Source organism: Malaclemys terrapin, chromosome 1 (genome assembly GCF_027887155.1).
Source record: "Malaclemys terrapin pileata isolate rMalTer1 chromosome 1, rMalTer1.hap1, whole genome shotgun sequence".
NCBI lineage: Eukaryota > Metazoa > Chordata > Testudines > Emydidae > Malaclemys > Malaclemys terrapin.
This window is the reverse complement of record NC_071505.1, coordinates 86211056-86223192: the sequence shown is the minus strand read 5'-3', so window position 1 is coordinate 86223192 and position 12137 is coordinate 86211056. Positions and strand designations below refer to the sequence as shown.

The 12137-nt window shown below is 41.7% G+C and overlaps 1 protein-coding gene across 1 annotated transcript in view; it reads right to left on the bottom strand.

Moving 5' to 3' along the window:
• The window catches only part of ANO4 (anoctamin 4), a 316199-nt gene extending 304760 nt beyond the window's left edge, over nt 1-11439 (bottom strand). Inside the window, exons 1-3 of the mRNA XM_054028953.1 lie at nt 11412-11439; nt 7564-7635; nt 5630-5866 (exon numbers count right to left, since the gene is read on the bottom strand). Of these exons, the coding sequence (XP_053884928.1) occupies nt 5630-5866; nt 7564-7635; nt 11412-11439 (337 nt within the window). The remainder of the gene's footprint in view (nt 1-5629; nt 5867-7563; nt 7636-11411) is intronic.
• Nucleotides 11440-12137: the final 698 nt, after the last annotated feature.

Sequence of the window (12137 nt, the reverse complement as noted above, 5' to 3'; positions counted from 1 at the left end):
CCTGAAGGTGTGAAATGTCCAGCTGAGGCACTGTTGGGAGACCAGAGAGAGGGTCAGATGGAAGGGTGGATGGTTGCTGGAAGGGAAAGATTTGAGGTGATCTGATTTATTGGGGCAATAGGTAGGACTTGGAAAGGCTGCCCAGAGCTTATGTTTACTTTATTCCTTTAACCTGGCCCAAATAGAGATGGTCAAAATTTCTCCATTTTGCAGCTACAAGTGCTTCACAAAGGGAGAGAGTCCAATTACCTGAGCAGGCATTTGAGTGGACAGACAGAGCAAGAGAATTTACGAGCCATATGAAGAAGGCAATACTGAATTGTACACGAGGTCATGGCCTGAGTCACTTTAGTTGGAGGGACAACAATTAGCAGCTGCAGGCACAGTGGATTAGACTATGAATGAAGAAATAATGAAGAAATGCCATATTCCCAGCTTCCTCTAGCAAGTTACAGGGTTTTTTACTGATGCAGTTCCTGCTGAACTTTGTTGAAGGTGTGTTTTAGTATGGCTCATTTGGTATGTCAGACACTTTGCTAATGCTCATTAGGGGAAGCTTCTGGGCAGATCTGGGAGCATGGCCAGGTATGAAACAGCAATGTGGAAGAATAGGAGATGCAGGGCTGGCCTAGCAAGCAGCAGAAGAGGAAAAGGTGCTGCAACCCTTTAATCTAGAAGAAAGTTCTGGAGCATCCTTATAACAGTATGTCAGACACACAGGGCTAACTAATAAGATTTTCTAGAGAATTTTCCTCACCATCTTTCCCTAACCTAATAAAATTTTAGATAAAAATCAAGACATTATTGTCTGTTTGTCTGACATTTTCTTGACAACTAAATGGAAAATTTAGCAGCACAGTCATTAACAATAGAGAAGACTGGTAATCTAAAATCAGTTAGAAATACAATACATAAACTTAGAAAGTTAAATGGTGCACATCCCCGTACAGGGGGGTGGGAGATAAAAAACAATTATGTCATTAAACAAAAGGCCAACTAGGGTCAATCATAAGGGGACAAATTTAAGGTCCTCCACTTCAGTCAGTCTATTGCCACCCAAAATAAGTAATATACACAAAAACTTCTCCATTTCATTCATTTACACATTATAGTACATCTGATTTCTGAACAGAAAAAATAAAATTAACCTGGATTGCGGAGTGTACTTTTCTTCACCATAGGCCTCTATCATTTTTAATTAACATTTGTGAAGTTTCTAATTACAGTAGGGCAGGGGTTCCCAAACATTATTGCACCGCGACCCCCTTCTGACAACAAAAATTACTACACGACCCCAGGAGGGGGGACTGAAGCCTGAGGCCACCCAAGCCCCACCACCCTGGGGGGTGGGGGGGCAGGGGCAAAGCCAAAGCCCCACTGCCCCAGGCCGGGGGGGCCAAAGTCGCAGTCCAAGGGCTTCAGCCCAGGCTGGGGGCCTATAACCTTAGCCCCGCCACCCAGGGCTAAAGCCCTCAAGCTTGGGCTTTGGCCCAGGTTCCGAGTAAATCTAACCCAGCCCTGGCAACCCCATTAAAATGGGGTCGCGACCCACTTTGAGGTCCCAACCCACAGTTTGAGAACTGCCGTAGTAGGGTACACTTCTAGTAACAAGTTCAGGGTTGAAAAACAAAAAAATGGACCTAGTGCCCTGATAGGCAACTTAATCATAAGCCGGTTCGTTTATTAGCCGACCCCCCCAAGATGGATAAGTAAAAATGGAAAATTTTTATAACCAGTTCATAAGCCGACCCTATAGTTCAGGGGTCAGCAAACTTTGGCTCCCGGGCCATCAGGATAAGCCGCTGGTGGGCTGAGACGATTTGTTTACCTCAAGCGTCCGCAGGCACGGAGGTAAACGTAAGTAAACAAAGTGTCCCGGCGCACCAGCTGCTTACCCTGATGGGCCGGGACAGAAACTAGTGGGACATTTTTTTTTGGTGGGGGGAGAAGCTGGGAGTCAGGGGAGTAACCCCTGTGACCACTCCCCACATAACCCCACCCCTAGCCCGGGACCCCCACACTGTCCCCATCCCATCCCTTCCCACCTTATCTGGGGAGGGCCAGGGGAGGATGTCTCTGACCTGGCTGGAGCTGTTCCGGCAGGCTTAGCAGCACGGCCACAGCCTGCTCCGGCGGGCCAGACCAGGCGGTGCGGCCGCAGCATGTTCCAGCGGGCTGGGCCGGGCGGCATGGCCACGGCGTGTTTTGGGGGGCAGGGCCGAGCGGCACGGCTGCAGGCTGCTAGCCCCAGAGCTGCAGCTGCTTCGGAGGCTGGGGGGAGAGCAGCGTGGCCAGAAGCGGAGAGACTCTGGCCCCACCTCTTCCCTTCTGTCTCTGCTGGCTGTGCTGCCTCTCCTTGCTCCCTCTGTTGGGGGGAGGGGCTGTATCCCACCTCTCCCTCTCTATCCCGTTCATAAGCCGACTCCCTTCTCTGGTGCTTCCCTTTTTTACTAAAAAATTTCGGCTTATGAACGAGTATATACGGTATATCAAATGTTGGAGGATTCCTTTCTAAAGCACTTGTAATTCGCTGACTGTAATAGAAGTTATGTTCCCATACTCAAGGACAGAATTTAAACCCTACTCCGCAAATTATCCACCATTACAGAACACTGTAATGCAACATGAAGAGTAAAATAAAATTAAAACATTTTAGATGTGTGTGATGCCCATTTAGATAGCAGGCAATGGATCTCTGATCCAAATGCTATTCGCTGCAGTTCTGTATCCTTTATCCTGTATCATATTGCACTGCATCTTATTGTGCCAATAGTTCATTTTTAGTGACAGTATATTGTGGCATCTAAGACTGAAATTCAGTCTCGGTGTATTCCCCTGTACCCCCCTTAATAACATCAACCGTGAGTTCTCAAAATATCCAGTTGCAGTTCATTGCAAGATAAAGCATTCACACTGCAAGCCTCTAAAGTGGGCTGCATACTGTATTGAAGTAGTAATATTCACAATTTCCAAGTTATTCAGAACATCCCATAGACCATTCAGAGAATGTGCTTTCTTTCAGGGGCTGGTCGGGGGGAATGGTGGTTAACACAGTTGTCAAAACTACTGTTGCTCAGATGCCACTATAATAAACTTTCAATTAAGGCATTTTTGATTTCTAACCATATTTATGCTTAAGCCTTTATTTTTAGTACTAGCATATAGCTGTTAGCGTGACTGGCACTTTATATACAAAAGATGGCCAGATCTGTAACTTCAGAGGCTGTATTGCTACATGAAAATATCTTCATTTTAAAACACAGCATAGGTCCATGTTATAAACTGGTGATTTTTGACAAGTGGTTTTGCTTAGTTTATTTGTTTTTTTAATTATTAAAAAGCTTGATAAAGTCACTGTTGTACATTCACGGTAGATAATCTACATAGGGAAATGGCTGTAGCATTATATTCTACATCAAATTATATAGTGAATTCCTGTAAATGACCTGCTACAATTGTTTTGGATCCAAATTACCTAAGATATAACTTCTAGAGAGGTAAGCCTCAATCCCCTACCCAAATTCAAACCTGGTCTGTTACTTTCTGTCTGAAACCAAAGGTAAATGTTCACCAGTTGGACAAGGTATCTTCCTCTTTGTCCTGTGTAGTGTTGCTGTACATTGCTAAATGGCTGCATCATTTCTCATCAGAAGTGACTGAATTTTAATGATTTGTGAGAGGATCGTTGCAGTTTCTGAAATTTAGAGAAAACTCGGGGAATCCTTGAGTGAGAGGTGCTCTATAAATGTGTCATCATCATCATTATAGGTGTGATACCAACTTGCATATGTAAGTAGAAACCCATGAGAGAGGTCTATACACCAGGCAGATATATCTGCTGACTGGTATGATAATTCACCATCTGCAGCTGCGGTCAGTGAATGGAAGCATTGCACTGAGTTTCCTATTGTTTATTACACTCACTTGTTGCATCTTGTTTAAAATGAGATAGTAAATTCTTCAAGGCAGAGATTGCATCTACTTGTGTGTTTGAGTAGCACTTAGCACAACGAGGCACCAATCCTGATTGCAGCCTTTGGACACCACTTGCAATACAGAATAATTAAAATACAATAAAATAAAACACCAATAGTATTGTAACCATGTAAATAGCACTCGTACATGAGATATGAGCCAGATCACACTGAGCTATGCCACTGTGCAGCCTATTAAACTCTTCAATAAAATCAGGATGTCCACACATAACTATATTACTATGTAGTATTCAGTGAGAAACAAAATCTGACACTTTATAATCTGGAGTGTATTCCCTAGAACTGGCAGTTCCTTACTGGGCCTAGCTACATTTTGAAAATTTAGTTAATTTTATTAGCTAGATGGCAGTATTTGTGAATTGTTAAAGTAATACTAATTAAATTGACTTTTGACCCATTAGCAAAAACAATTACAGCTAAGCACGAGAATCACTATTCCTTGTCTGGTTAAGTTGCTGTATATCACAGCAGATGTGGTATTTCTATCACAAAGAAAAGGAGGTAGGGTAAGCTGTGATACCAATTCAACTTCCAAGACGCAGTCACAGAACTCATACAGATAACAACGCATGGTCCTGAAAAAGGTGGCTTTGCCACATTTACACTCATTGTATCTGGTAACAGATAAGCAAAATAGCTACTGAAAGTTATAACATTTGCCTTGTGCTAACTGCTTAGCAAGTGCCCAACCACTCTTGATTTGTAACTGTCACAACGGGAGAACAGCAGGCATTAGGGGCAGTAAATGAAGTACTTGAAACTGGGATTTTTATTTGAAAGAAATACAATGGTATGAAAGTTCAATCAATTGCAGGAGAATAAGTCATTAATGAGAGTTAGAGTATGAGTTTCTGGGAGGTAATAATGTAGGTTTTCTTTGATTTCAGTACTTCCCTGGAGTTTCAGTACCCATTATTCTTTGACTGCACATTTTAATTTTCCCATCAGTCACTCTAATCATATTGTTAGTTATGTACTATGAGATTAAAACTGAAATAGCATAATGCAAATAATGGTATAATATACTTGATGTATGCTCATTACAAAGAGACTCATTTCAGTAAATGGTTCAAGAAGTATAAGGACCTTCTAAATGTAAATAAGATCAAACATTAATAAGAGCTTCAAGCCTGGGGATAAAGGTGGTCAGCATCAGTGGTGCTTTCGACCAGTGGCTCTGAGCCTTTTCCATATCATGATCCCCTTTTCCATACTGGGATCACCCTGGTCCCTGCTTTCATCTAACTGGCATCTTGCCAGGACCCCCAACCCTCCCACTTAGCAATATGGGAAGGGCAGGGTGGTTGCAATCTCTGTGTCTGTTTGCAGCTCCCCAGGCTGAGAATCCCTGACTTAGACTAATGCAGACGTCAGCTGGTTATCTTGATGCTGTTTTAAAATCGGTGCCCATTATTTTTGGTGCATTTAGCTCATTGAAACTACTTGGTGGAATAAAGTCTATGTGGTGTGAGCAAGGGTTTCAGAATAGCGTCCAAATGGCCAAATCCTTCTCCCTGAAGTCAATGGTAGTTTTGGCAATGATTCTATGACAGCAGGAACAATCTCTTAATTTGCACACTCATACTACTGATTAGACTAGGCCCTGAAGAGTGAGCGTCTGAAAAAAATCTTACCCGTGGAGTCTTGACTCAGAGTTTCCTGGCTGCTGCTGCTGCAGGAAGGCACTGGAGTGATAGACAGTGAAGCTGGGCAGGATAAAGGAGCTGATAAATCAACCTGTGGTTCAAAAGATCGATATACAGGAATGCCAGCATCTTCAGAGACGTAGAAAGGAAGATGAGGACCACCATATGCATATGGATTTTTCCAGTGAGAGAAACCTATTGCAAATGGTCCAGCAGCATCGTAACCTGGCAACAATATTTAGATTTAAAACATATGCTTTGGTCTGTTTTATAGCATATAAAATAATAATAATAAAAAACAATTAACATACAGGAGTTGATTTTTTTTTATTTTAACTCTTAAATAACTTCTTCCCTTCTGAGGAAAGGCCATATCAAAAATAGTAATGATACTGGCCCAAATTCACCTGCTGAAATCAAACAGCTACACCAGGGCCACTGCATCCTTTCAATACATCTTTTTCTCCTACTCTTACTATAAAATATAGTTGAATCATAAAAAGTGAGCCCAGTCAGATGTCCAATATGGAGTCTGCAGTCCTTTTCCTTATTGCATATACTTCTATAGTCCTGTCTACACATTTTTATGCCAGTTTAACTATTTTGGTCCTGAGTGTGATTTTTCTATCAAAATAATCAGTACATATAAAATAAGCCCAAAATATATAAAGAATTTGCTCTAATGCTTCTCTATATCCCTCTCTTAATAATCCCAATTCACCAAATAAAAAATAAATCATATTACAACATTCATGGAATCTTTTATTTTTCCCCTACATTTTTTAACATGACTCTTGGTTTGAGATGAAGTTGCAATCTGATCATAATCGGCCATTCCAGCCTTAAAATCTAGGATGTCTTCCTAACCAGAGTCCTTGCCAAAAGCTGCCAAAATCAATGCTCTCATAATATGGGCTTTTACTTGATTTCACTTTTACTTTTTCAGATCAGGGATACTTAACTAGATGGATGTTCTGCTCTGCTTAACAGCAAAATAACAGATTTTTGAAAATAGGGTTTATCCTTCATCTATTGTCATTTTAGACTGTAAAATCAATTTTCAATATGGCTAAAATGTAACAGAAGAACAGGAGATGTATTAGGGCCAAGGCTGTTTAATATACTCATTAATGATCTGAACAGTGAGGTGGCATTGTTTGCAGATAATTTTTTCTATTTAGTTTAATCAAGATTACAAAATACTGAGGTATTAAAGAGAGACTTAACAAAACTAGGTGCCCGGGGAGCACCATAGGAGATGAAATTCAGTGTTTATTCACAAAGCAAATATATAAAAAAACTAATTCAGATCATTCCTTTCAATAGACATTACCCTGAATTTGTGAACAAACACTGAATGATATATATTCTAAAATGTAGCCACCATGACAAAAGAACAGGGTGTCATGATGGGCAGATCAATGACCTATAACAAAATGTTGCTAAAAACTAAACAGTAATACTGCTATTATCAGATAGGCTAACGATCAATCCCTCTGTCCTTCCTGAACGCAAAGTGAAGTGTGAAAGGTGCCCAACCAACAGCCCTGGAGACTAAAATAAGATCTTAACATCTTAACACAGGCTACAGAGGCACCCACTTCTGCACATCACTTTGGCCATGAACCTCGCCACTTATATGGAGGGACCTCTACGAGTTAGTTTAGCGTCATACCCATCCCATCTTTATCACTTCTGCTGAGACTACGGACATTTCGGGCTCAAGATATGCTGGTTCCTATCCATTGGCAAATGAAGGCCACCAAACTCCCTGATCACCAAACTGACAGAAGTTAACAAACCTTCAGGCTGAATTTGCACCTAGAGGTGTAAGGCTAATTCATCCACTTTTCTACTTACATGCAAAACTAAACAGATTTATTTTTGCGTAAAATTAAAAGCGATTTCACGTATCTGCTTACCTACTGTGATCTGGCTGACACAACTGTAGTAACTACTTCCAGCTGAAAGAGTGTGACTGCCCCTCTTAATCTCTTGGTCCGCTAAAACATAAAATTAAAGATCCAGAAAGGTTAATGATATAATCAACAATTTAAGTAGTCAAAAGTCATCATGACACAGAGCGACATTACTCTTCCTTCATCAAAAGGGGAAAAGATGTAGATATTACTACTTCTTGGAAAGGAAATGTCTCTGCTTATGATGATGGTGATTTGTATTCCCCCCACCACCACCACACACACACACCCCTCCCTACCCTAAAGAGCTTACAGTCTAAATATCAGATGAGAAACAAGAGATGGATACACAAGATGGGGAGGGGACGAAAGAACAACAGTGAGACAATTAGCGAGAAGAAGAGCTCTGTGTAGCTTGAATGCTTCTCTTTCACCAAAGTTGTTTGTCCAGTAAAAGATATTACCTCACTCACCTTCTCTCTCTAATGTCTAATATAGAAGACACAATTGATCTTTCGGGACAATGTGTGTGAAGTGGGATTCCTATGGAGTATTGGGGAAGAGGGGATTGCAACCCCCCACCTACAGACTCAATCTTTGAAGTTTTGCCCTGCGGGGCGGAGGGAGGAAGGGGGGGATTTTTTGCTTGCTGATTACCTGTTACTGGAGGACAGTTCAAAGACCCCACTGGATTCTCCAAGAACCAGCAGGATTTTTGAACAAATAGCCTGATTGTAAACATGCTCAAGGCCTTCTTTCTGATCCAGCAAGCAGACAGGACCTCTGATCCACACAGGGTTTCAATCAAGGGAAGGGTTGGAAGGACTTGGCCTGTTGAGGCCCCATAAGACTGTGAACCAGTTCTAAGCTCAGGCTGTTAGGAACTTATGACCACAAAACTGACCCTTTAAGGAAGTTTGAAGGATTCACCTGCAGAGACCATGTTGAAAACAGTTGAGGGGAATCTCTAGTAAGTTTATTAGTATGTGTGTAGGTTCTTTTATTGTTTTTAATATGTTTTTTCTGCGATGTTTATACCCTAAAAATAAATATGCTTGCATAGGAAGTGCTGTGTGGTAACATATAAATGTCAGCAGTTACACTGTTGTCAGTCTCTGAAGAAGACGGCAAGCAGGTCTGCTTAGGCAGACTGTCTTTTGCTGGGAATAACACAGTGAAGGCAGGGAATTGTTCAGCCTGGGAACAACCAGTCAGGAAGGAGATACGCAGTTCCGCACCCAAGAAAGATAACCAGGGAGTGGAAGCCTGACAGTGGGTGTCCTCGCTGAACCACTAAGGGAAAATACAGGTGCACTTGCCCTGAACTGCGATGGTGCCCACTTACACCAGAGCTTAATTAGACAGCAGGATTTGGAGGCTAGTTGCAGCACAAATTGAAATGTTAGACTGAACCTGCTTTTTCTCAAACTCTCCTGGTAGCTGTTTTCCCTGCTACAGAGCCTCCTTCCTACTACAATATGTAAGTTCCACTCAATTTGCACACCTACAGTGTCAGGTCAGTGCACATTCTGCTACTTTCCCCACTTACAAGTTACAATTTAAATAACCATTTGTATGAATACTGACTTAGGCCCAGAGATTTATGTGGGAGTAGCACCCACTTACTACAGACTGAATTTGGCTGAATTTATTCTGTGTGTCTAAATGTTTCATGAGCAAAGAAAACACTCTACATTCAGGAAAGGTCAATAACATCTGGACACACATGTACATATTACACTGTTTTCATATGGCTAGTCTTCAGATGCAGTAAACAGAGAGATGCACAGAAGACCATCCAAAAATTTGTAAACAGTGCTATCATCTTAGTTTGGCTTCATACTTTTCCTCAGGCTTGCTTTCTCCAGCACCATTTGCAGCTTCCTCTTATGTTCTCCTTTTTGCCCTTAAAGAATCTACAACTACAGTCACTGATGCACAGAACTGGCAGTTTCCTAGCAAAATCATAAACATTAGGAATGGAATGAGTTATTAGGTCAACTTGCCAGTTCCCCTGCCAATACAGGGCTCTTCCCCATAGTATAGAACACTGAGTTCACAGAGAATTTTATCTGAAAGGGATTGTGCAATTGAACACTGAGCAATTCATGCACAGACTGTTTGAACTTGAAAAGTCTTATTTACTCCATCTGAAGTTTAGAAATGAAGTAAACTGGTCATACATGATAGAGTTACCTGCTGTGAGGACAGATCATATAAGATATAAAAAAAAATCATAGGGTAATTTATCTTAATAATGAAGCTAACTGTACAACTTAAGCAGCAATATCCTCTAGGCCCAACTCTGGCAAGGGCCTAGCAACATAGAGTTGATGATCTGATAAAAATAATAAGTCAATGCACTTTTTGTGCATTTTCAATGGGATGCAGTCCTACTCCTTTCCTGCGTGCTTTTGTACTGTTACTGAGCACTCTTAATCAGCTGCTTGTTTTACCTTATCTATATGTGACTGCATTTCAGCAGTTGGTGAAGTGATTCCTGCAACTACAGAGTTTTTAAGGTGCTATAGGCCCCATGGAGATGTAAGATAATATTTAAAACTATTAAATCACAAAGCCATAACAGCAATCAAAATTGTGTTCCAAGGAGTTACGAGAAACCTTTATGAAAACAGACCATATCAACATGCAGTTTATAAAACTTACTGGTAAAGGTTAATTTTCAAATGTTTTAACTGTTCAGAAATATATCAGAGATGATCTTTCAAGCTAAGCACAAGGCTACGGATCATTGCAGATGGCAGGGAACCGTATAACCTTGTGGGAGTAATGGAGGGATACATCTTCCAGAATAATATAGAGCATACACTGCTTTTTCTGCTTCACTCTGCCGACTGATAGTAACTCACAGCTCCATTATAATATGGTGCTAGAAATAATGCATAATTACAGTAAAATTTATGCCACTGACTTTTTAAAATGTATATCTAGATTTTAACAATTGCTATAAAGAAGGAAACAAAAGTCTAGCTCCTAGTGCAGCTTCTTAACTCCAAGGCAGCGAACAGAGTTGCTGATAAATGACTAAGGAGATTGCTTTCTAGCCTAGTAAAACTTGTGACTGGAAGCACAGCAGGTTTCATTGTGCTTACGAGTTTTCAGGCTATGTCCACACTGCAAGTTCATTTATAAATGTGCTTTCAGGTGTTAGATATAGTCCTGCTTTGCATTAAAGCAGACAAATGCATCCTATATTACAAATAAACAAACTAAATAAAATGGCTAATATCATGAGGAATATTTCCCCCATTGAAGATGAACTATAACGGGTCTGAAAAATCCAGCAAAGCTTTTCAGGTGCAGTGCTCCCATGAATAATCACTGAAACATATTTCCCCTCTGTGAAAAGAATGCAAGAAATCCTTGCTTCCACATCCCTCGGAGACCCTCAAGAATTCTTACTGGACAGACACTTTTTAAACCACTACCTTTGCACCTCACGTAGTGAGGATCTGAAACTAATTCCACAGATTTCTCTCTCTGCCTTCTTCTGAGAAGTGCCTTGGTTTGCATGTTTGACTTGTGTGGCTCTACTTTGCATAGTGAGAAGCTCCCACATTTGTTCCATCCCATAGTTTTGTGTGACAAGTGTTCTCAGATGTGCTGAACAACAGTGTCACGTCCTAAAATCCCCTAGGTGCAGAGTCCCTTACTCCACCCCTTAGCCCTGAGACAGTGATCCCCTACATCAGCCCCGTATGCCCCCCACAGGGATCTCCAGCCACATTATTCAGTGATCTACCATCCCGACTGCACCCCCCGCCCCAAAATAATAGTGTTCTCAAGACACAATAATCAAAGACTATCCTACCCCAGTAATAAGAAAATACCTTTACCATGTGCAGCCAGGGAAGACATCCTGCCTCGGTTCTGGGCTGGGCTGCTGGCAGGGCTACAGAAAGCAGCCAAGTCTGTCCGGGGTGTTTGCAGTTCACCCTTATTTGCTGGCTTCTGGGCAGCCCCCATCTTGCAGCGCCTTCTCTCCCCAGTGCTGCTACCTGGCTGGAGTCTTCTATGTGAGCTCCAGCCACCGCCTGCAGCCTGCAAAGTACACACCGGCCACATGCTACACACACAATCTCACCATTTAAAGATTTCTGCCTAGGAGGCCTTGTCCCCAACAAGATACACCTTGCTCCTCTCGCAGATGAGGTAGTGTGTGAGCTGCTCGCCTTTCACGTGGTACAGATGACTGATGCTGCTGCTGCTGCTCCAAGAAAGGTTACTCTGTTGTAGATCTCCACAGGGAACTGAATTCCTGCAAGGAAAGAAAATCAACTAGCTAAAGTAAATTTGCAAAGGGACAAACAATCAAAGGTGCATACTATTCTTCCTAACAACCCTCGCAGTGCAAAATCCTCTTGCTATGGTCCTTATAATGAGTGACACCCAAAACAAGGTCATTCTGTGTGATCCAGGTGCAGCTGTCTAGCTTGGCAAGACAGGGCAGATGTAGGATGTGCAAAGTTGCATGTGTGTTGAGAGATATTCACTAAGTAATAGCTTCTCTTACAAGTCAAATCTACGTACCAGAAATTTTGCTACGAGTCTCATTT